The sequence below is a fragment of the Alligator mississippiensis genome, chromosome 4 (assembly GCF_030867095.1).
Source record: "Alligator mississippiensis isolate rAllMis1 chromosome 4, rAllMis1, whole genome shotgun sequence".
In the NCBI taxonomy this organism is placed as follows: Eukaryota; Metazoa; Chordata; order Crocodylia; family Alligatoridae; genus Alligator; species Alligator mississippiensis.
This window is the reverse complement of record NC_081827.1, coordinates 244,410,207-244,435,811: the sequence shown is the minus strand read 5'-3', so window position 1 is coordinate 244,435,811 and position 25,605 is coordinate 244,410,207. Positions and strand designations below refer to the sequence as shown.

General features: G+C 46.5%; 1 protein-coding gene across 1 annotated transcript in view; it reads right to left on the bottom strand.

Moving 5' to 3' along the window:
- ITGB5 (integrin subunit beta 5) overlaps positions 1 to 25,605 on the bottom strand; it is a 110,409-nt gene that overhangs the window by 5,327 nt on the left and 79,477 nt on the right. Inside the window, exons 11-12 of the mRNA XM_006259668.4 lie at positions 6,159 to 6,381; positions 4,701 to 4,804 (exon numbers count right to left, since the gene is read on the bottom strand). Coding sequence (XP_006259730.3) covers positions 4,701 to 4,804; positions 6,159 to 6,381 — 327 coding nt within the window. The remainder of the gene's footprint in view (positions 1 to 4,700; positions 4,805 to 6,158; positions 6,382 to 25,605) is intronic.

Sequence of the window (25,605 nt, the reverse complement as noted above, 5' to 3'; positions counted from 1 at the left end):
AATGAACACAGGTCTCCAGAAGAAAGTCAAGCAACTCAGAACCTTTGAAAAAGCCCTTTGCAGTACAGCAGTGCTTCCCTGCAGATGCTGGAGGGAAAAATAAAGCCAAACCCAAAATAAAACCCAAAACAAAAAGGAAGCGAGGAAAGGACTGCAATTTGATACGTATTTGTGGGAAAGAGGGATGGTTTACTGGAGCAGCGAGAACAGACAGAAAAATGAAGAGCTGGAAGGATGTGAATATTCAGCATGGTTATCCTTCAGTGATGACTGAGTACTGCACAAATGCCTGTCAAGTTGCTCCACCTGCCTGTGCTTCTATCTTCTCTCCCAATTTTCTTGTCCAAGTGTCTATTAAGCCTAGGATCTTTGAGCAAAGGTTGTGACATGCTGTGTTTCTGCAATGCACAGGTCTTGGCTGGGATTTCTAGGCCCAGGCATAATATTAACTGTACTTAATGATCCTGCATGCAATCTTATTTAAGACTGGGAACTCACACTCAATGGTGCCTGTAACGCAGTGGTTCTCAACCTTTTTTTTTGAGGCACCCCTTGGTACCTCTTTTTTTGCCTACAGAAAAATAATAGGGCAGTTTTTCCAGTGCAAAGAACACAAAGACCACAACTATGGACTTCAATTGGAAATCTCTGGGTTTATCTTGTGAATCATTTTTGTAAATTTAACATCATATGGCACCCGGTGGCACCCCTGAAAAGATCTCAAGGCACCCCAGGATGCCGTGGCCCACAGGTTGAGAATCGCTGCTGCACCACTAAGAGATGTAAGGCCAATATTAAACTAATGTCCTCTTTCCCTTCACTGCTGCCATCCTACAGTTTGCAAAGCTAGCTGGGAAAAGCCATCAATTCTCTTCCCCTTTTCTTTGCTTCCCCAGTTTTGAAAGCTGTAGATAAAGTGACAGATATAGCCCCATTTTACAAGGATAGCGGGGAACTGTTGACATAAAAAGGGAGATGTTATCAAAACCGCAATCCATCTCTGCTTGCATCCCAAATGGGCTGAATTGTTTTATCTCCGGAAATAGTTGGGAGGTTTATTTTTCAAGGGGAAGAAGGGAGGAGGGGGGACAATGAGAATTAGTGGGAGGAGAAAAGGTGAAAGTGAGGGAACGGTAGGAAATGAGAAGGCTTGTTTTTAGAAGGGCTGTGTCTATGTAGGGTTATTTTTTTTTGAATGTGCTAGTGAAGAGCAAGCAGCGTCTTTGCTATTTCAAGGGCCCGTATATGTTTTCTTTAGAAACCATGTTGTTTCAGGGAAGTTACAACCTGGGTGTAAAAACAACTGGTCCAATTTCAAATATGCTGAGCTGGACTGACTTCACCCCCAAATTTCCTTGCAGTATTTAAAGGAGAGGTATCAAATTAGGAAGGCCAAATTCCATCTTTAATTAAAGGTGGTGGATCAGGAGGCGCTACTCCACAGTCAAGGTGGCGAGGAGCTGGAACCAACTTCCAAGGGAAGTGGTGCTCGCCCCTACCCTGGGGGTCTTCAAAAGGAGGCTAGACAGTCACCTAGCCAGGGTCGTTTGACCCCAGCATCCTTTCCTGCCCACGGCAGGGGGTTGGACTTGATGATTTGATTAGGTCTCTTCCGACCCTACCTACTATGAAACTATGATGTATTTCATACCGTTTCCTCTGCCATCCCAACTAAAGTCAACTGGATATTTGTGTCACAGTTCTCTAAAGAAGTCAAACACCCAAATGACATTGATTTGTAATGAAAGTGGGGCAACAAGCTTACTTGGGCAATCCCAAGCATGGTTGTCATCATCACCATCATCATCATCATCATCTTCAGTCAGTGTCTCTTCTTCCAACATTCAGTATCGCTCTAAAACACAAGTGCATTTGTCCTACTGCTGTTTCATTGTGTTCTCCCTCTCCTTTCTGCATCCTGCTTTCGGTTTCTCTTTTCTTTTCTTGTCTTTGACCTCCTGTGCTCAGTAAAATGAATACCAACCATTTCTACAATACTATCAATGGCACTGCTGTAACCATGAAGCAGAGTGTGTAGACAGAGCTCAGCTGCTTTCTCTTCATGCCTTGAAAACTTATTCTGTCTATACTGGTGACTTTGAGGTGCAATGGCTGCACTATTTCTACCTGTTGTTGTACTGGGGATACTGATCTGTCTAGTGAAACCACAGCTCAGGGATATCCCTCCTTCTTTCCCTATGCACTTACTTCCCTGGAGCAACTTCTAACTCCTCCGGGCTCCAACTTCATTGCCCGTCTGCTAAAATGGAAACATTCGCTACTTCAAGTGTTGTCAGTAGGTTTCAGAGTCGACATCCAAATGATGTGAATGGATGGAGGAAAATTCCTGATTCTCAGCTTCATTATCTCAGGCTTTTTGCATGCTCAGGAAGCCAGCATTGCCCCTGTTGCACTACTTTCATATTTGAAAGGGTTTCTCTGCCCAGGAAGAAAGCAATTTATCCAAATCAATGGCATTTGGGATTTGAATTCAGGAGTGCTTTGCTGGGTTGTTCATACCTGTAACGACAGGTTTAAAACTTCGGCACAACTAAAGGAAAAAAAAAAGGGGGGGGGGGCTATGAATTTTCATGATATATTCTTTGTAGAGGAGCAATAATATTTATGGAGGTGCCAGAATTTGCTGTTTGGACATAACAGACATATGTCCTATGCATGAATGTGTCTGGCAGAAGAAAATATTAAGGTTTTAGGCTTCAACAAGCACTTTTAACCTCTAAGATATGATTTAAGATCAAAACAGGCTCCTCAAGACATAAGAACTGAAGGAGCCAGAAATTCCAGAGCATATGTCTAGAAATCTTTTTTTTTAACCTCTTTAACCAATCTTACGTTGAACCTGAGCGTCTTTAACCCCCAATACCTCAGAACCAGAATCAGATGTTCTACTAAGTTCTTTTTAAAACAATGACCTCAAAGAAAGGGTGGATGCAACTCCCAGGCAGAGCAATATAGTTTTAAACTGAAATCTGACTGTTAATTGTTGCGCCCGCAAAACAAGAGGGTAGCTTGCAAACCATAAGCTAGGCTGTAATTCTATACAAGGTAACCTTACAGAGTGAAAGCAAACACAAAATCTGCTGGTCCATGTTGTAACCCCTAGGCAGGAGAACATGGTCTGAGGGTATTGTTTCAACCGAAACTCCTATATTTTCTGGCTTTGAGAAAATGCATGCCAGGCCAGTCGTTGGAAAGGGCGCTTTTAGCAGTTACAGGAGGGAGAGATTTGAAATGACCCTGTCACCTTGCAAATGAGCTGTTACTGTGTCACTAACCCAGTGTTCAACTCTCTGGGTATGTGTAATTACTAATGAGGATGGAAATACTGCCAGAAGAGTCTCCCAAAGGGACAGGTATGAACACCTAAATACTTAAGTTGCTTAAAACTAGATGAAGCATGTGAGAAGATTTGGCAGGAAAGAGCTGCCCATTGACAGACTAGGAGAAGAACAGTGAAGTGACTGATAATAGATCAATGAAAAGAAAAGGAAGAAAAAAAAAAACTAAAGGTAGCAAAATTTACCAAGATCATAGGGGGAAAAAAAGACATCCCCATCTATCCTAGTACAGTACTCCCACCCTTCCACCCCCCGCCCCTTCCTTAATGCTCTATTCTTCCAAGAGATCTAGAAAAGTCATCTCAAAGTTAAAGAGAAGAACCGACTAGAAGAGAAAAAAGCTGCTTAAAAATATCTAACAAAGCTATAAAAGAGCCATAGCTTAACTATTCTGCTCTTTGACGTCTCATTTGGTGCCACCCCATTCCCCCTACTTCATCCACTAATTGTTGCCAAGAAGCACATAGCTCATCAGAGGTGCTCTCTGTAACCTTCAGTCGTAGGTCATCATATACCAGACCTGCCTAGCCAGTGTAACTGGAGGGCTGCTCTAATTATACTGGTGGCAACAGGTTGACATGGCATCTGGAAATTGCCAGCCCTGACCAGAGTCTGTATCTGGGCAACAAGGAAGGGCAAAGCATATCACTTCTGCTGGAGGAGGTCCATAAAGCGGGGTTGCTTCCCCATGGCTGGGTACTGGATCTCTGCCCTGCAGTACTGACGCAAAGGGCTTGTCTACTCCATGTTGGTAGCATATTTTGGTGATTTGAAATCTAACTATAAATGAAGATGCAGTTAGCAACACGACTACTCTAAACCTGAATGCTGTGAGCAATTGTGCAATACGACTTGTGCAAAGGTTTGGAATAGACCCTTATTCAAACCAAGCAGAGATACCTAGTCAATTAAGACAAATGGTTATTTGCTGAGAGAGATGGAGTAGAAAGCTAGTGCATTTGACTTTTAAAAGCAATTCAGTTATCTGGGTGTAATGTAACGAAGCAGGTAAACCTAAAGGGTGTGGGTTCTGAACTCCAAAGCTAATTGAGAATCCAATTCCATTTCCTTCGTCACCAAATTATTCGGCACAGCTGATACGGGTAACAGCACAAACCACAGTAAACAGTTGCATCTAGCGGGAATATTTCCAAAACTAAGAGATTTCAATCTGAAGGCAGGATAATGGATTATCTTTTCTAAATCCAAGCATGTTTCTGAGGCTTTCTTGAGGGAGAAGTTTTGATGCTGTTTAGTGCAAACTTGGTTCTCTGCAAAGACCGATTTAATCTCCCAGCCGGTTACAAAAGGACCCACAGCACTCTGCAGCGCCGTACTCACTGAGGACGTCCACACGGGTAATGATTTCATCCTTGCAGTGTTTTTGGCAGGTCTGGTTATCAGCCAGTCTTCCTGAGTTGAACAGCATGCACTCGATGCAGTCCCTTCAGAGAGGAAGAGTTAAACATCTTTCAAAACCGCATGAACGTTCGCATGTGCCCCTCCCCATCCCAAAACACACTAACCCAGAAATGACCCATCTCCTTCACAAAAGATATGGACACCTTATAGCCAGGCACCTCCAAATCAGTACACAATTAACCCAAGGAGGTAGATCTGTATATCAACCCTGCAGACCTGGGGTGTTTCCATTTCGGGTATTAGCTTGACTGAGGGAAGTGGCTGCCAAACTGGTCCTGGGCCTGAACTGCGTTTCATTTTGGTGGTGTCTGGACTTAGGTTTCTAGTGCAAGACCATGTCTTAGAGGGCTAAAAGCAGCATTGGGCTCGCAGACGCCATACGAGGTAGAGTCCAGAAATAGTCACTGCAGGGCTGGGCTACATTCACTTAAATCAGTGTCAAACATAATGGCCCATGGGGCCCTGTGATCTGGCCCATGGGTCACTAAAGTGGCCCCAGCCTCATGGGTTACATGCAGCACACAAACTGGACCCAGTGCTGCTGGAAGCTGAGGGGACTGGTCCAGGGCCTGCGTCCCAAACTCCCTGTACCACATGCACAGCAAGTCCTGGGGCCTGTGCATGCTGTCCATGGTCCACAGGGCTGGACCAGCCATGTGTGCTACAAGTGGCCCAGGGCACTGGCACAGGCTGCAGCAGAGCTAGCATGCAGGGCCGGTCTGGCAAGGGGCCACATGCAGCATGCACCCCATCCTGCCCCCCTGTGCCACATCCACGGTACCACAATTCGCTAGAAAAGACATTATAGGGCACCTATACACATGCAGAGACGCTGCTCCGACACACTGTAATTACAGCACGTCGAAGCAGACTCAATTAATTGGGTCTGCTGGAAGGTGGCAATTACTGCGCTCCAGCAGACTCCAGTGTCACGGGTATCAGTAACCCCGCACTGAAAAATGGTGGTGGGGGCACTTTAACTAAAGCTTGTTCATTTAATTAGAGCTGCTCTAATTAAAGCGCCCTCCCCCTCTCCTGGAGCATGTGTATAAATGCTCATAAAGAGTAGTTCAGTTCACCGCTGGACACAAAACCATGGGAGATGCCTCAGAAGTTCCAGGAATAACTACAGAGGAGCGCAGCACCGGTGACGGCATTAACTCTGGCAGGTACCTGCTGTGTCGCAGCTTACACTTAGGCTACTCTAACCTGGGTACCAATCTCCTGAGCTAATTCTGTAATGAAGACAAAGCACTTGGGCAGCTGGACTTAGGTGGAGAACTATAGCACGGAGTGGTGGAAGCCATGCCTTATGTAGAGAGTTCAAAAAGCAAACAGTTCACTGAACCAGTCTTTAGTGAGCTGCGGGTATGGTACCTTTTAGTGCTGCAGACACCTGGGCAGGTGGGACACTTCTCACACATCTCTCCAAACGCTCCAGGTTCGGTGCATTGACATTTCCCACAGATGCAGTCGCCTCGGCCGCTGCATATCTGACTGTCATTTGAGACGCACCTGTCTGTCTCTGTCGTGCAGTTACAGTTGTCCCCGATGTAACCAGCATGGCACTTACACTCCCCGCAGTCACACTTTCCATGACCTATAGTTGACAGAAAGAACAAACACAGAAATCATAAAAATCATAGAAATTAAGGGCTAGAAGGGACCTCGGAAGATCACTGAGTCTTAGTTCTGGGCAGGAATACTGCTGAGATCATATAATCCCAGTGAAGTGTCCATCCAGTCTCCTCTTGAAGACTTCCAAGGTTGGGCGTTGCACCGCCTCCTTGGGAAGTCTGTTCCCGATTGTGGACACCCTTACCTTAAAGAAGTTCTTCCTTACATCCAACCTGAAATCATCCTCTAACAGGTTATGGCCATTGCTTCTTGTCCTTCACTGGGGTGCCCCGGTGAACAGTTTTCCTCCCAGCCCCAATGTTGACCCCTTACATATTTATAGACCAAGTCCCCCCTCAGTCTTCTCTTCCCCATGTGGACCAGTCCCAGATCCCTTAGTCTTTCCTCATAAGGTTTGTCCTCCAGGCCCTTAATCATTCTTGTGAAGATTAGACATTCGACTCCAAGGAAGTGAATGGACACGACGCCAGGGGAAGGATGGGACTGATACTAGGCAGGAAGTGAAAAGGCAAACACATCCCTCTCATATCCTTCTCGCTGAGTCAAAAATTGAGGGAAGAAGGTTGTTTGGAAGACAGATCAAAAACCCAGCTAAGTAGCAAGTCAGTAGGGGGTCTGATATATAGAAGATTTTAGGCATGAGCTAGTATTGCTGTCACCTCCTTCATACAGAGTGGCCTATAAGCAGGCTCGATCACTCTAACTTCGCCCCCGAGTGAAACAGGGGCATGGCTTTACTGCAGAATCGTGCAGCGGCTGCAATTACACGGTAACAGCTTATCATCCGATATCAATACAGTTGTCACGTCTGTCCATTCCCTTACAAAGCTCCAGTTCCATTACTGGCAACGGCAGATCACATGCTGCAGCCGCAGCAGTCTGGCTAAACCCCGCTGCCCTCTGAATTTCCTCTATCCTACGGTCTGAATATTTTTGGCTTCTTGGTGTCCGGTCTCTCTGAAGTGCTATTTCCTCTCCTCTGTTCTGTGACCCAATTAGATGATCCACGTTAAAAAGCAAACGTTTACCTTGGAAACCTGAAAGCCCATTTCAGCCAGTTTCACTAGAATAAGAATAACTCCAAACTTTGGTGCGATGGGGTTAAGAAATGCTTTGCGGTGCCCATTTCACTCACGCAGGATTCAAGGTTTTAGCCACCCTCTAGAATGCACAGAAACAGACACGGCGATGAGCACATGTTTTCTCTCTGTTGCTCAATACTCTTCTATACCAAAAGCTGGAGTATGCAAAACTTGAGCAGTAGCCAAAATTTTACTGCTGTGTCAACATGAAGCTGCGGCTAAGCTAAATGAGGAGGAAGTGACATCCTGGTTTTGCAACGTGATTTTTTGCCGAGGAAAAAATACGCTGATAATTTCAAGCTATAGACAGCGAGGCATGAAGTCATATTGTTCTTTTAGCATGTAGAAAGTCCTTCTTTGCTCCAGGCAAAACAACATGCTAATAAAGGCTGCATTTATTTATATATCTGCAGAGGCTTTCCAAATGGCCTCGGACTTCCAAGGCAAATCCAGATATCCCTGTTTCCTGCAAAGGAGACTAAAGAAAACCCTCTCTGATGATGATTTGAAACAGAAGGGCCAGAAAAGGGACAAAACAGCAGCAGAGCTTTGATTCTCCACACCCACGCTGCTCGTCCAATGCTGGCAAAGTGTCCCAAACAACAGCACTTGAAAAACGGCTTTGTTCAAACAGATGTCTCCGTATCCCAGCTGCTCAACAGCTGATACTTGATGGGCAAATAGTGCCCGGGCACTGGAAGGTGGCAGGCTTGAGTGAGAGGGGAGACAGCAAATCCAGACTGTGGTCACTTTTCTGGTAGGTCTTATTACAGTGTCAGATTTTCCTAGCGTATCCACTGTGGCAATGACTGGAACAGCCCTAGATGCATTTTTGCAGCAAGGATGTTCCTTTCCCAGCCTCTTTCAGCGCCTTCAGCTAAAGGGCCCCGGCGCTGTTGTCAGGTGATCAAAGGCTTTGAAATAACCAAGAAGAATAACTCCATCTCCCTCTGGAAGATCAGAAAGGACTTGGGAAAATTTGGCAAAGAATTCCTCCTTGGTTTCGTCGGAAGTATCAAGAGTCAGGGCAGGTGTGCTGATGACAGTGGCATGCCAGCTCCTTGCCAGTTTAAAGTGGAGAGGCATGAGGCACTCATTATTTCCAGTAGGGAATTAATTTAGTTGGTTTATGAGTTCATTCTTGATGGTAAAACCAGCTCCGTGAAGCTGGCATGCTCCTTCCTGTTTACTCTTCCAGAAGAAGGGATAGATAGCTGCCTCCATGGTTTTGGAGTTGCCCATCTCCAGCTCGCCAGGTCTCGTGCAGTGCAGCAACATTGATGTGGTGTCACATGAGTTCATGTGCATTGCACACGATTGCAGCATGGCGCTCTGGGCTTTCACTATTAGGATTGTCCATGAGGGTCCTGATGTTCCAGGTCCTGAAACTGACTGTGTGTCTTCGTTGATTTGGACCACAGTAAAGGCGATCCCACTCAACGTGGTTATCCAGTCAGGAAGAAGGTAGGTTAAGGACATCTTTTCTAGCTCCCTCCCCAAGTGGGTGAGCACAGCAGATCCTGAAGAGGGCTGCTCAGTTGCAGTTACAATTGCCAGATCTCACCCTTGACTTGTCCAAGTGCTAGACAACCTTCTTGTAACTGCTATTCTCATGCCAGGTCATGACTAGGAGCTTCCAGACATCAGATCCTGCTCCCGTTGTCACTAGCTGGTCACCAAAACGCTTGGAAAAATATACTGGAAAAGCCACTTTCATAGAAGATGCCTGTGCATGATTTTTTTTATCGTGGAGAAGCTGCTGCACATCAGCTTCCGCACGGCTCTTGGTGGACCGGGACCTTAATCCAAGGGCAAGGAGGCCAAGACAATTAGAGATCTCGTGGTGTAACTATACAGCTCTTAGGGCACACTTGGGAGAGATTTTCCCCAGTATGTGGGAGGAGAAAATACACCGAAATAAAGCCTAGGGAAAAATCTGGTACCTCAGATTTCTTTGCCAAAAAAGTATCCACCTGGCAAGAAGTGAGATTCCTGCTCTTCAGGCAGTGCCATTCCTGGCCTTTTGTGAGCTTGAAGGGAAAGCTGCTGTACCTGCCCCGGAGAATAACTCAGCACGGCCCAGACAGCAACTGCTTCATTCAAACAATGCAGCAGGTCTGGCTGCCGTATCTCAGGTCCGCGGATGAATGCTCTCCTAGGGAGGGATGAATGGAGAATCTGATCTGGGGAGTGTGCCTCTAACAAAGCCTCCCAGGGCAGCCATGTGGCACAGAGACTGTCTAAAAAGTCTAGTTTCAAACACAATCAGTGACTGAAAGTAGAGCGGCAAGCAGCCGAGCATCTGGTTTCAGAATTCGTGAATCAGCGCCCTGGAAGGAATGCAAGGGTTTTGCACTGGTTAGCCCTTGGAGGACCAGGCTTCCCAGCAGGCACGCTGTGAAGCCAAGCAGTGTGCATGTAAACTCCTCAGGCAAACTAATTACTGCTCCAGTTTTCCCATAGCCTCTTATTTCTCAGACTTACATGAAGAAAATCTACATGCTTGTTCCTTCCATCCACCACAAAACCCCCAATTTCTTTGGTTGCTGTGAGTCCAAGATTAGCAGAGATGCCATAGATCATCTCAGACTTGATGTTCCCATTGCTTTTGGCAAAGATCCCTTTGCTTATCAGCTATCTCCTTTGCGTCAAAGACTTGCAAGAGACCCTCGCATAAAGACACCTAGCTTATGCGTTATAAAGAAACCTGAGGAAGAATGCATTGCATTCAAAAGCTTGTCTCAATCTACCTGAACTATGCAGTTGGTCCAATAATCTTTGTCTCTTGCATATATCCTGGATTATCACGGCTACTTGACTTCAAACCTAATTTACACATGATGTACATATGCAAATCAGCTTGTCCAACTCAGTACGTAACTGGCTGTGCACATAATGGCAATTATCTATATTGTCATAACTCAAATACACAGATGATCATTTTCTTTGTACGTTATAACCTGAAGTGACTGCAATGGCGCTGTACTTTTTTTTCTATCTCAGGGATGCCTAAGGCTCCAGGGAGGACTCAAGGCTCTGTCATACTGGGTGCTGTTCATTACAGTCTTAAAAATATATATATAACTAGCCCCAGAGAGCTTACAATTTTGGATAAAGATAAGACACAACAACTGGGCTAAACAGACAAGAAACAGGAAAATAAAAGGGTTTTTTTCCCCCCAAACTTTTAGGAAGATTCAAGGAAGGGCCAGGCATTTTAAAAGGGCAACAGGAAAATCCAGTTTGAACATTTTTACTATTTACAAACATGCTGGAAGAGTACAAATCTCATTCTCCAGGTTTAAACTATTTAGGGATCAGGCTGGGGCCCTCCTCTGGAGCAGATTAGCTTGGATTTGCCTACTAGAGGGTTTCTCTGAAGCGTTTAGTGCTGACCATCCAGGCAGAAAGGACAGGTGGGCAGCAGGTCTTTTCCAGTATAGCAACTACTACTTTCTTGTGATTAATATTAACTAATCACCTTCCTCATTACTGATATTGGGACTGGGGGAATATCTATAGATAGTGCTTGGAACTAGCTTGGAGAAAGGAAAAGAAATGACACAGCCTCTCCAGCCTCAATCAGAAATGCCTAAAAAAGCCCAGAACATCCAGAACATGAATAAATGGCAACAGGAGATGACATGGTAGCAGACCTCCAGATCGGTAGCCATCTGGGGGACAGTGATCACCTAATAATAGAATACACCATAAGGCGTCGAGTGGGTAAGGTAACTAGTAGGGTGAAAGTGCTAGACTTTAGGAAAGCTGATTTCAATGAACTCAGGCGATTAGTCAAGGACGCACTGCAGAGTAGGAGATTTGAAGAAATAGAAGCCCAGGAAGGGTGGCTGTGCCTAGAGGAAACGATCCTTCGGGCACAAAGCAAGACGATCCCCGAGCGAGGCAAAAGAGGGAAAGGGGCCAGGAGGCTTCCATGGCTGACCAGAGAAATCCAGGGCAGCCTAAGGGCCAAAAGGGGAGCACATAAAAAGTGGAAACAGGGTGAGATCACCAAAGATGAATATACCTCCTCTGCTCGTGCTTGCAGGGAGGCAGTTAGGCGGGCCAAAGCCACCATGGAGCTGAGGATGGCAACCCAAGTAAAGGATAACAAGAAATTGTTTTTTAGATATATAGGGAGTAAAAGGGAGGCCCAGGGAGGAATAGGACCCCTGCTAAATGGGCAGAAGCAATTGGTGACAGACAGGGGGGACAAGGCTGAACTCCTCAACGAGTTCTTTGCCTCAGTGTTCCTAAGCGAGGGGCAAGACAAGTCTCTCACTGGGGTTGTAGAGAGGCAGCAGCAAGGCGCCAGACTGCCATGCGTAGACCCTGAGGTGGTGCAGAGTCATTTGGAAGAACTGGATGCCTTTAAGTCGGCAGGCCCGGATGAGCTCCATCTGAGGGTGCTGAAGGCACTGGCCGACGTCATTGCAGAGCCACTGGCAGGAATATTTGAACGCTCGTGGTGCATGGGCCAAGTCCCAGAGGACTGGAAAAGGGCCAACGTGGTCCCCATTTTCAAAAAGGGGAGGAAGGAGGACCCGGGCAACTATAGGCCGGTCAGTCTCACCTCCATCCTTGGTAAAGTATTTGAAAAAATTATCAAGGCTCACATTTGCGAGAGCCCGGCAGGACAAATTATGCTGAGGGGAAACCAGCACGGGTTTGTGGCGGGCAGATCGTGCCTGACCAATCTAGTCTCTTTCTATGACCAGGTTATGAAACGCCTGGACACAGGAGGAGGGGTGGATGTCGTATACTTAGACTTCAGGAAGGCCTTCGATACGGTATCCCACCCCATACTGGTGAACAAATTAAGAGGCTGTGACGTGGATGACTACACAGTCCGGTGGGTGGCGAATTGGCTGGAGGGTCGCACCCAGAGAGTTGTGGTGGATGGGTTGGTTTCAACCTGGAAGGGTGTGGGCAGTGGGGTCCCGCAGGGTTCGGTCCTTGGACCGATACTCTTTAATGTCTTCATCAGCGACTTGGAAGAGGGAGTCAAATGTACTCTGTCCAAGTTTGCAGATGACACAAAGCTATGGGGAGAAGTGGACACGCCGGAGGGCAGGGAACAGCTGCAGGCAGACCTGGATAGGTTGGACAAGTGGGCAGAAAACAACAGGATGCAGTTCAACAAGGAGAAATGCAAAGTGCTGCACCTAGGGAGGAGAAATGTCCAGCACACCTACAGCCTAGGGAATGACCTGCTGGGTGGCACAGAGGTGGAAAGGGATCTTGGAGTCCTAGTGGACTCCAAGATGAACATGAGCCGGCAGTGTGACGAAGCCATCAGAAAAGCCAATGGCACTTTATCGTGCATCAGCGGATGCATGACGAATAGGTCCAAGGAGGTGATACTTCCCCTCTATCGGGCACTGGTCAGACCGTAGCTGGAGTACTGCGTGCAATTCTGGGCGCCGCACTTCAAGAAGGATGCGGATAACCTGGAGAGGATCCAGAGAAGGAGAGCTCGTATGGTCAAGGGCCTGCAGACCAAGCCCTACGAGGAGAGACTAGAGAAACTGGATCTTTTCAGCCTCCGCAAGAGAAGGTTGAGAGGCAACCTTGTGGCTGCCTATAAGTTCATCACGGGGGCACAGAAGGGAATTGGTGAGGATTTATTCACCAGGGCACCCCCGGGGGTTACAAGAAATAATGGCCACAAGCTAGCAGAGAGCAGATTTAGACTGGACATTAGGAAGAACTTTTTCACAGTTCGAGTGGCCAAGGTCTGGAACGGGCTCCCAAGGGAGGTGGTGCTCTCCCCTACCCTGGGGGTCTTCAAGAGAAGGTTGGATATGCATCTAGCTGGGGTCATTTAGACCCAGCACTCTTTCCTGCCTATGCAGTGGGTCGGACTCGATGATCTATTGAGGTCCCTTCCGACCCTAACATCTATGAATCTATGAATCTATGAAATCCATAGTTTAACGTTAACAGCCTGGGATGTCCCAGTCTATAAAAGATATAAAACCCTCACACTTCAGATGAGGCTATGCAACTAGGTGCAAGTTTCTATTTTAAAATGTTTTTAAGTGGATATCCTGTCCTGATCAAACAAGATAAACACACTTGAACATCCTGGTGAAAGGACAGGACGTGAGACCAGCCTGAGCGTGGTTTTGCATGTTGCCCTGTGGCAGATAATCTGCCGAGAGGATGTAAGCCTTAATGGGCATACCTAACCTAGCAAAGGACCACACTAGTGAGGACCACAGTGAAACAATGCACACCCACTCGCCATGGGCTACACCCCAAAAGAATATAACATAGCTGACCCTAGTGCAGCACTAGATCTATACTGCCAAGCCAGACGGCCACTTACTGCAGGTATCTTCCATCCATTTATAATATATAGAGTGCGCTGGGCTTTGCTGAGGTGCTCCATATCATGGCTCTTTGATGGTATAAGCATGCCCAATGTATCTGAGACTCAAGGAGAGTAGGGCAAGGCTTGTGTTTTTGGAGTAGATCCATGTGATTGAGCAGTTGCAGCCCCCTGGGATTTTGACAGAATTTTTGTCATTGTTTTCATTTGCACAAGTGCAAGCTCCCATCCTCCCCTAAATTCAACTGGTAACGTAGCCCTCAGCTGACAGGCTGCATTGCCCATGAAACAACCAGTCCATCTCTCCTGAGAAAAGGCACAGAGGAAATGATTCCCTTGAAAGGAGCCACAGATGCAGTCTGGTTGCCAGCTTTTTAACCCGATCCAAATTTCAAGTCTGCAGCAAACCCCTCCAAACCCTGGAGAGGACTGCATGGTATTTGCATTTTGCAGCAGAAAAGTTTGCTCAATTTTCAGTTCTATCCACACCACTGACATACATTACAGCCAAGTGTAGGCATTACAGCATGTAAAATCATGTCTAAAGGGAAGCCATCCAGGACTTCTGCTCTAAAAATAACCAAAGAATGGTTCTTTTCATCAGAAAAAGGTCTCACCTCCAAACTGAGAGGGTAATCTCGGATCAAGAGAGAAAGTCACTTTTAATACAACCCCAAGCCGCTAAAGTATCACAGTGAAGGACTGTGAACCGTGATTGCTTTAGTTTTGCATGTACTGGGCTATGTAGAACCAGAAAGATTAATTGCTTTTTCTAGCCAAAATACATATTATATTTGTATTTCTAGCCAAAATACATTTTATTCTGTTCCACCCCTGAAATTAAATTATTTTAGACCTTTAAAAAACTTCAGCTCAATCTGGGAAATGAGGTGGTTTGATAACAAGCTTTATTCTCGAAAGCCCTTAAAGATCACAGATTATTAACTGGAAAAATCTCCATGAAATGCCCCTGGAAAAAAGCTTCTCCCTAAATGATCTTTGTGTATGATAAACCCCACTGCACTGCAAACAAAAAAAGCAAATGGCTCGCACTAATCTAACATCAGCCGTGCCCAGATCTGGCCTGCATCGTCATGTCCTGCTGTCACTCACACTTTTGGCAGGACATCTCGACTTGTCCTCTTTTCAACCCCTTCCTTTCTAGGCTGGGTTGCCTGACGAGCAATCGAGAGGCAGCCAGGGGCCAAGCCCCCTTCCTGTCTCCTCCTCGTCACACAGTCAGCATCAGTGCAGCACGGCTGGCAGCTGTGAGGTCCAGCTCTCCCTGCTGCCCCTTTGGCCTGCAAAGAAACTTGTTCGCAGGAACACATGCTGGTCTCTCTCCGAGTGCACCTGGTTTTTACAAGAGATCCCTGGGTGGTGTTAAAACAGATTAACAGAAAGCACAGATCAAAAGGATTTCTGGGTCATCTAGTAGATGTGCATGCTTTTTCTCTCTCTCTGGGCAATGCTAACTAGTTCCTTACACTGGATTTGCCAGCCTCCAGCCAGTCTCATGTTTGAGGATGCATCCCTTTTAAACCTTACACCGGTCGAGTACTCTCAGCAGGAACTTTTGCCTTGAATTCCTTCCTACCCATTCCTTTAATTGATTTCATCCCATGCTGGGTTACCAACTGTCAGTAAATTTACTGTCAGTAAAAAAAAAAAAAAAATCAGGCTAAAAATGGTTGTAAGTCTGTAAAAAAAAAAAAAAAAAAAAAAAAAAAAAAAGCTGACAGTAAAAACACTAAGCAGCCACAGCTTGACTGAAGCTCTGACAGAGCACAGTACCACCTGGGCTAGGGACATAAATTACACCTATGTAACCCTGGGCACAACACTACATGCGCCCTCACCTGAATAATGGGATCCTGGGGTACCCGGTAGCCAGTAGCCCTGCCCAGCCCCCCTGGGATGCTGCTGCAGTGCCCCCGAGCGGAGAGCCTCCCCTTACAATCAAGCACCCTTGCAGACAGTTCTCAAACTATTTACAAGATTGAATTATTTACAACTTAACAAAGAATCATTAAATAAGCACATGGATATACCGACTAAGAAACCCAAAATGGTTGAAACTGGTTTAAGATAAACCTGGTTGAATGTAGTATCAGACTTACGTCAAACCAATTAATGAAACTTCTGTCCCAGATCCCTTCTGGTTCAAGTTAAGTCAGAGTCCCCCAGAAACCCAGCATGCTTTTCAGCTTTTCAGTTGGGCTGTGCTGTCTGCTCCAGAGAGCAGGGCTAGCCCCACCCCTCTGCTCCCTAGATGGAGCAGTGAAGGCTGACTTACTGGCCTCATTGGCTGTCTCACTGCCCCCCTCCCCTCCCAGGCAAAGCCCAGCTGGGGTCTAGAGCCAGGGGAGCGATTAAACTCACCTTCCCCTGAGTACAGAGCTGCCCTGCCCTGCTGGCTTACTTAGTGCTGGCTGTGACTGTGGACTACAAATCTCAGAGGCACCTGGAAGCAGGAAGAGGAAGTGATGAGCAACCCTGCAGAGTCCTGCTGTTGTGATTCTGGATTGAAAATTTCAGAGACCTCGGGGGCAGCTGGAAGAGGAAGCAAGCACACAGCCTATGCTGCCTACGTGCCAGAGAGCTGTGCTCCAGCGTCCCCCAGCTTCCGGCTTGAGCCACTACACACACATGGCTGCATTTTCTGAATCACAAGTGAATGTCTGTTCATTTCCTTATTGGTTCAATTTTTGCAGCTTAGACTAACTTGCAAAGACTGTATCAATTCAGCCTCGGGCTTTTTGACTGTCTGTACTTAGCCCTAGTGTCTGAGTGGGGGTGCCGCATGCTGAAGGGAGTGTTTATCAGCCATGCTGTGCTGCTGCTGCGTCCCAAACTACCTGTAATACTGCTGGTTGCAGGTAGGCTTCTTTAGGGGGTCTGTGTCAGGATGGGGTGGAGCAGGAATAGTGGCAGGTAAGACTTGGGGGTGGGCAGCATGGTGCAGTCAAGGGTATCAGGGTGTGAGGATTGGGGCGGGGGGAGAGTGGGCAGCAAAATGTAAAACCATTGCTGTATTCATGCAGGGTTGCCAACCTAAGAAAACTGTTTTTACTGCAACCTCTTTATTGACAACCAAACTTTTAAACTTTTTTATTATGATCTATGTTAAACCCCCTAAATTTGAACCTCGCCCTTCTCACTGGTGGGAGGGCAGGGCCTGGCAGAATAGTTACATTTTCATTATGTAAAACATGCATCAGTAACAGCATGTATCAGTTCAGTTGTTAGTAAAAAGTTTGCAGGTTGTCAGTAAAAAAAAAATAAAAAATTCTTGGGTTGGCAACCGTAATCCCATGATTCCTGGACAAGAGCATAAGTGGGAATGTTGCTACCATTTGCAATTCTCCAAAAGGCTGGGAGTTTTGCTCTACATAATCTGATATAGGCTTTCTGGGGGAACATCCTGTCCTCATGAACGGTGGATTGATTCTCAGGGCTTGCAAAGATAACGGCTCAGATAATTATCCAGAAGTTGACTCACTCACTGTTCCTCAGAACGCCCAACAACTTCAATTAAACTGTTACAAGGAATCTCCTTCCTAATGTTCCCTTGAGGGGTTGCCTTAAGGGTTCACTTGAACTACATAGTTTGTCTTGAGAAGCTCCAACAGCACTTCCAGAGATATGGCAAGGATCAGGAAGCCCGGTGTTGCAAATGCGTGAGTAAAGAGTGGCCAGAAAAGCCACTCTGAGTCTACTATTAACAGGAATTTTGTCCTTCTGTGAAATCAACTCATTTTACACCCTTGTTTTCTTTCTAAGAATTACCCTTCAGGCAGCGAGAACAAATTAACATTTCTTAATTCCTGCCACATTAAGAGTTCTTCCTAAAGGCCCTGGATTCTGTGAGCATCTCGGCTTTTATTTCAAAGACATAAAAAAAAATCTATCCCTCTTGGCTTTGAAGAAAAAACTGGGAAAAGTGGCCCCTAGAGTGGCACCAGCACACAAATAAAATTGACCCAATAGTTTAAAATCTTTTAATTTTGAACCAATCTCATGATTTTTTTTTAATATGTGGTGTTGACAACACAGAAATAGAGGGGAAAGGAGGTACATCCTAACTGTGATTCCTAACAAATCAAGTTGTGTATTCCCATCCCACTAGCAGAGACAAACTTTATGTTAGGACCTACAAATAAAATCTGTTTGTTTTTGTTGTTTTAGGTTATTTGAATGATTGGCTGGTTTCAAAACAGCTAGAGTACAGCATAAGAAAAAAAATAGTGGCATACAGCGCAAGAAAAAGAAGATAATTGCAAAGCAAAATTACAGTCCTTTTAGCCCTCTCATCACTATATTGTTGGTTGGCATTTTGAAAATCCCCAAATGTCAGGTCATTTAACCAAACAACAGTGACTCCTAATTTGAAATGCCTAATCCAGACAGAAGAAATTACAAATCCAGATACTTCAAAAAGAGAAGCAAAAAAAAAAAAATCCCAGCAGAGCTTTACAATCCCATTATGTTGTCTTTCTACTCCCCAGGGTAGAATACATCACAAAAACCCACTCAATGAGAAACAAACACTCAAAAGCTACCAATAAAAGATGTTATTTGAGTGGTGTCTTTGTACTTCACTGCTCTAATTTTCCACCAGCTGATTTCAGTGACATGCAACTGATGTCTGGGCTGGAAACTATATCCTTAGGCCTACGAGATGTAAGTAAATACTTCGTGGAGGTTCCAGGAATTGAAAATTTGGGAGTAGAAGGAAGGCGGGTAATAAAAGACGCGTAAAGGCTCTGAACACTTGGAAAACTTAAGACTTCTACATTTGGAAAAAGGTTATGGTTAGAAACAGGGCTTGCTTAAGCAAATACATCAAACCATTTCCCACTGAACTCTTTCCATGAGTCAAGCAAGCCACAAGCTTCAGCCTCTGTCTGCGTTCCAGTGGTGCAAATAAAAGAGCGTCATGCCACGCAAGTCCATTAGCATGCTGCACATTTTGGGTTCACAAGGCCTCACTCTGCCAGATGTTTCAACAGTGAGAAGAAAGGCACAGAGAGCTCATGAGCACGCACAAAGGCTGGTAGGGACAGTTCAACTAGCTGCTGAGACTAAAGGGAATAAGGTTGGACATGTGAAATGAAGGCTATTACGGAAGAGCATCATAAGGGGTGTGAGGACCAAATTCTCTGCTGGTATAAGTGGGTGCAAAGCAGACTCCAGTGGACTTTCTCCCACTTACACCAGAGAATTAGACCCATCTTTCCTTACCTGCCAGACTGCTTTGAAAACAAAAGACAATGAAAGGTAAATTGCCCTTGGATTAAACCAGGGTTGTCAAAGATACGGCTGGTGGGCCAGATCTGTCCTGTGCAGCCCTTCTGGGTACAAGTATTGGCAGTGGGGGTTAAAGGACCGTATTAATCCCTGCACTGCTACCCTGAGAACTTCTGCAGCCCAGGGGCCCAGATGAGTTTTACCTCCCTGAATTAAATTTATGGAGCCCCTAGGTATATAACGTCCGTGAGAGATGTTCCACGTATGCCCCATCTCAATAGTTTATCAGTGGGATGCACATCATTTGTTGCATAGCAGATGAATCTCTGAGCGATGCTTCGTCTCAACTGGGAAGCAATCCACGTGCCACACTTCAGTCAATGGAAACTATTCATAATGCAGAAGTGGCACGATGAAACTGGAAATGAAGGGATGAAGCTCGCAACCTTTTAAGTTTCCTTCGTGGCTAATTTGTGTCCTTCTGTCTCTTTAGACTGCATTTGGGCCATCCATCACACATGGTTTTCAGCCATCAGAGGCCCCCAAGTTCGACAAAGGCTCTCGCCCATTCGCTAGTGTGGGTATTTTCAGGGAAAGTGAAGTTTTTGCCTAAAACAAAGGCTTTAGAAACGGTTGTTTCATAAAGCCAGCTGAGACTTAATCTCAGCAAAGAAGGGCCTTCCTGTAATAGTGAGGACTATGCCTATAGTATGCTGTTTCTCTATAACATCACAAGCAGTTCAAGTTGAATCGCTTGGTCTCGGTAGCATGTTCATTCTAACAGAAGCACAAGGATGGGCTACCAGAAATAATTATATGAAACAAAGGTAAAACCAAACACCTCAAGATAATACCTTTGATTTGATAAATGCCAAATACTGTAGGTCTCTTGCCTTCTGCTGACATGACTGGGTATTGTCTGCTAGGTGAATAGTGTTTCAGCTGAGTCATAAACTCAGCTGGAGGTGAGCTAAAATCAGGGGACTGCAATTAGTTCCTCTCCATTTTATTCCTGGCTCTGCTTCTGATGCAGCGCAGCTGCCGTCCCCAAGCCCATAGCAGGCAGCGTGCCCTTGGCCTGCACACAAATCTGGGGGGGGGCACATGCCCCCCATGTATCCCTGGAGGTGTGCACAGTGGCAGGAAGCTGCCGCCCACGGCTCTATCTTGCTCCCAGTCCCGGGGTTGCATTCGCCACCCTGGCTGGGTAGCGCCTGCCCCTGGCCCTGCCACTGCCCCACTCCCTACCTCACCATGGGGGCCTCCACCTGCCCCCCACACACCGCTTCCCCCCGCTTCCCCCAACAGATTTACTGGCAGGATGCTGCTCTCCAGACCGCTCAGCTGCATTCCTGGCTGGGTGCATGCAGCATTTATCAGAGACATTAATCGGCTACGCCAGCCAAAAAAAGCCAATAGCTGATAATGTTAACTTTTCTTTGATCAGTGCCGATCTCATATGCGACTGATAGATCGGTGCACCTCTAGAGGGGGTGCCCCCCAATTTCCTGTTTGTCCAGGGCCCCAATAAATCTTAATCGGTCTCTGCACCCAGCTGTGCTTGAGGCTTAGCTGTTAATGATTGAAAGCACTTTGAGACCCTTAAATAGAAGGTGCCTTAGAAGTGCTAATTAACACTGTCCCTTTCAGCACAATGGTCCTTTCCCAAGGCCTATGGAGGGGCTCTTCGTTTTCCTTCCTCCTCATAGGAATAGTTAGAGTCTTGCTATGGCTCCAGAGACGCAAGTTCAAGACTTGCGCCACTCACATACTGAAGGCTCCTTCTAGCTGACCCAGGTGTAAACACAGATTTGGTCATTCAGGTTATAGAGTCAAAGGCAGCTGGATGTGATAGTGGCTGCACCATTTACTTGAGTATCACTAGCTAAATAAACAAGTAGGTCCTACCCATGCTAGCCCAATAGGACAACTAGGCTCAGGAGCACCTTTGACCTTTTTAAATTTATCCTTCAGATCCTCATCCTTGAAAGGCTTCACTCAAAACGGGTTGCTAGACGGCAGAACAAGTTACTCCAACAGCTCTGGGCTCTGACTACTGGAACGTTTCACATACATTCGCCAGGCAATTTTCCATCCCCCTCCCCATAATCCTTTCTTCTTCATTAGCTCTTAATGTGTGTCGATACTGAGGAAGAGCCTTGTAAGTTATGGTGAAAAAAAAATCTTTAAAAAATCACAGAGAAGACAGATCTCTTGATTCTCAATCTGCGTTGGTACCTGCCTTTAGCTACATTAAACACCGTTGGTTGCTAAATGAGCAACACAGTCCAACTATTTTGTTTTTCAGTGTTAGTCGTATGCAGACGTATCTTAACAGAGCCTCAGCAGCGTTTCAAAGAGCAAAGAATTTAGCCCCCCCCGAGCCCAAAGAGATTTGGTGGTCCCGAGGGTAAACTGACAGCATGCCGGCTATTCAAGTGCCTTGCACGGCACCGTTTGCATGCCTTGCATGTGAACAGTGGCTTGCACGTGCCTTGCACTGCTTGTGTGTGTGTGTTGTAAAAGGGCCCGTCTGCAAAGGAGGCAAGTCAGCCTGTCAGCCTGCAGCGTTCCAGCCGCTCGGATGCTTCATTTTCAATTGCTGGCAAAAGCCAAGCCTCCGACCTGGCAGGAGCATTAAAGAAACATCTGCAAACACCTAATGAACATGCTCCAAAAGGAACTTGGTCGTATAGTCGATAAAATCCAGTCGCTGCAGCACACTCCTCCTCCTGTCTCTAGTCGACACGACAAAGGCAGCTGTCTGGCAAAGAGCAGCTTGCGCTTAGCTTGGACCAGCCTGTCAAACTACAGTAAAACGGCAGTGGGACTCGACTGAATAGTTCCTCTCTTCCCTACTCCTTTTCCCACCTCCTACCCAGAACCGATTAGGCTGGCAGTAAATTATGCCATGATCAAGAATCTTCCAAATTGATGGAGGCAAGGAGCTTGGGACATGTGGTGAACACTCATTTAGATAGAAGACAGACCATGAGGCTTTGGAGAAGGCTACAGAGTTTTAACCCTTCGACTGACACCTACCGTGTTCAATCTTGGGGTATGAAATCCTCTGTCATCCAGTGGTTGTGTGGACGTGCAACAGCTGACTGTCACGACCCAGCCCCAGGATACTAGTGCAGCAGCGCTGCAGGAAGGCAGAGCCAGAGGTGATGCTGCTCAACGGATGAGCTTGTACCTGGATAGAAAGGGAGGAGATCTTTGCTCCATTCTTCAAAAGAGTGACGTGGCTCCAAACCAAAGATCCAGGATCCTGGTTTACCTGAACTCTGGATGTCTCCATTTTTACAAACAAAAAAAAAGAAAAAAAGAAGCAAACCCCCAGTCTCTCACTGCCTGTGCCCTTACCACCCCTCAGCTGGCCCCGTTAGGTGGGATCCTTCCAAGAGGCAAATTCTTTGTTTCTCTGCAAAATCCGAGAACTTTCTTGGTTCCGTGTTTTAACACAAACACAGCCTCTGGTGCAGGTTCACAAAGCGTTCCCCAGGCTTTGACAAAAACCTTTTCCTTTGCAAAAGGGGCTTGGAAGGATTTAGGACTGCGTTCAAAATCAGAACAAAACGCAGTCTCGGCCACGCTGCACTTGCAGGTTTCAAGATGATTTAAAATCAAGCACAGGAAAATTCAGGGGAGACACATTTGCCTGAACCAAGCACACAGAGGCTCGGACTTTCACCTACTTGCTCATGCCAGACTTGCATTTAGTTTCATGAACCCCGAAACACAGACTCATCCGTTTCCCGATTCTTCTTCCTGTACGTTATCGACACAAGAAAGGATAAACCTGAAGCTGATCTCATAGGAAACTGCATAAACCCGAGCTTTTTCCTCTCTCAAAGAGCTCCTCCGTCTTTACTGGAGCCAAGGACATCACTCCATTACTCTTAAGTCTGACATGGTGCTTAATGCCTCATTAGCATGCATTGATGGTAGCAAAAGGTCTGCTGGAGGAAACGTATGAAAAGAGGCAGCGGCGGCGGCATTCTTGGCCGTTGGGTTTCAGGGGAAGAGTGCCAGATTTCACAAGGGTTACAAGTGGCACCTACAGAGATAAGGGTCTGCATGAGGTGAAAGGGAGGAGGAAAAGGGGAATATTTCTCTTTCGGGCGAGGAGCAGAAACCCTGGCAAAAAGAAAGGGGAAAAAATAAAAGCATCTGGTCCTTTTGAAAAGAAAGAGCAATTGATTAGTGTTTGGTTCGGGCTGCCAGATCTTGACTTCAAAGACCAACGCTGATGGGGGAAATATGTTACTTTTCTCGTGGCACACAGGAACAGTCGAAGACAAATCAAGATCATGAGCTCACGCAAAGACAAAAATACTAATAGCTCCCTCCCCCTTCTGCCCACCCAGCCCTGTCAAGGGAAGCCATGCACAGTTCAGTGGTTGTTAACATAATTACTGTATATCGCTTCTTAACCCAAAAGGGCTTATAAATGAAAGCTGTCCGAACCACGTCACCCATCACCAAAATGCAGCCAGTTCTGGGATGAGTTGGAACATGCATTTAATAAAAGTCCTCCACAGCTCAGCATGTTATCTTTGGTCGGGAAGTGAAAACTTCTGGATCCATGTGAACTTGCAGGAGTCATTTACTTGGCAAAAATGTAGTTCTCAAGAGCTGGAATCTGGACAAGAGCTTGGTGTTAAAGGTGAGGCTAAAACTTTAATTCGCAGTTGCATCATTGTTAGGGGCTGGAAGGGACCTTACAGATCATCAGGTCCAGCCCCCTGCACTTGGGCAGGAAAGACTGCTGGGATCAGAGGACCCCCAGCAAGATGGGCATCCTTCAAAAGTAACCTGGGATCCATCACGGCCAGAACCCCAAAGGTTTACGTCTCAAAGTGAAGGCACCCCTAACAAAGCCAGGGACTGAAAGGCATTTGTAATATAGCCAAAGGGATTTCAGTCCTCAGAATCCAATGGCAGTGCAACCAATATTAAATCAATCCAGTGCATCAAAAGATTTAGCAAAGCATCCACTATCGTGATCCACAACTTCAAAGTGCATATGGGTAGGGCTGCTTTCAAAGTAATCCATCCCAAGTGAATAACATCAGAGGGGAGCTGGTGGGGGGGTTAGCTACTCCTTTCAAACTCCCAGCAGAAAGCAAAGAAAAATAAAACAACTTGTGCATGAAGAAGCCTTTGAGTAAACACAGTGACTCTTTTCAGGGCGAGCTTTCAGCCAAGCTGCTGGCTGGGCTGTCGGAAGCAATTGCCAGGAGCCTGATAACACTGACCTTGACCCGCTCTGCTGCTGGATGGGCTGCAGAGCTACTGCTGCTCTGTGGGGGATGGCGTGCGGGCTGCTTGCTGCTCTTACACACAGGTAAAAAAGGTGTTGGCACAGGGCTGAAGCGATGGAAATTTTCTAGATGGGGACATCCAACCAAAAGGCTGGCAAGGGGCTCGAAGAGGAGACACTCTTGTTTCAGCCTACGGGGATAGGGGTAGAGCAGTACTGCCCAAAGCACACGAGATGCACGGATGGCAGCAGGGCCCGTCACCGGCCAGTTTGGCTATTTATCGAAACCCAAGTTCTGCAGAGTCAGGAGATGACCATTATCAGCGCTCCCCATTACCTCCCCACCTCAGCCGAAAAGCATTGCTAATAACTTAATATTTCGTGCTTCCTCATTCCCCTAACTTATCTCTGGAGAAGGGGCTCATTCGTTTTTCAGGGTTTCCACTACCTGCTGGAAATATTCTTTTTCTTCACACTGTACTGCAGCTTTTCCGTTTCCAGCACAGCACATTTCAGCACCAGGGTCCAGCGTACAGTCGCTGTCTGTAATTGCAGGGTGGTGGGTACGAGTTCAGATCGCGAGGCTGCGTGGAGCGGGGTTTAAAGACAAGCGGGTGCATGGGTCACGCTGGCCATCTCCCAAGCCCCCCTCTCCTGCAGAGAGAGCAGAAGCAAGTTGTCCGTGGCCCTCCTCGAGGACAGGGATTGCCGTCGTGAACAGACCCCTCTGCACATCAGGGCCTCTCCCAAGGGAAGTCAGTGGTGGCTGGTGTACCCTGGGAAGCTCTCAACCAGCCGGCGTGTGACTGTACAACTGCAGTACCATCGAAAACACAAACCTCGCAAGCTGGAGCTGCTTGTAAAAGGGAAACCAAAGTGACAGAGTATAATGGGAGCCCATGGCAGCACTCAGCCACCAGCCCACGGGGCCCAGCTGTTCTGGTTGCACAGAGTCTCAGGGTGGTATCAAATATACACCCCTTCAGCCCTGTCTTTTATGCCTATCCCAAAACCACTGCCACAACGGGGTGAAACAAGACTTAACACCAAGAGCAAGGAGGGAGTCAAAATCCAATATTACAAGAGCTAAATGTGGGGAAGTGAAACACTTAATATTTGATAATCGCCATCCCACCCAGGACAGGTTGGCAGAATCTAAGCTGAAGTTACAAGAACGAAGTGGCCAGTTGTTTCAAAACCAATGGCATCTATGGAAAAAAACTCTATCAGATGCTTCATTACACCCACTCC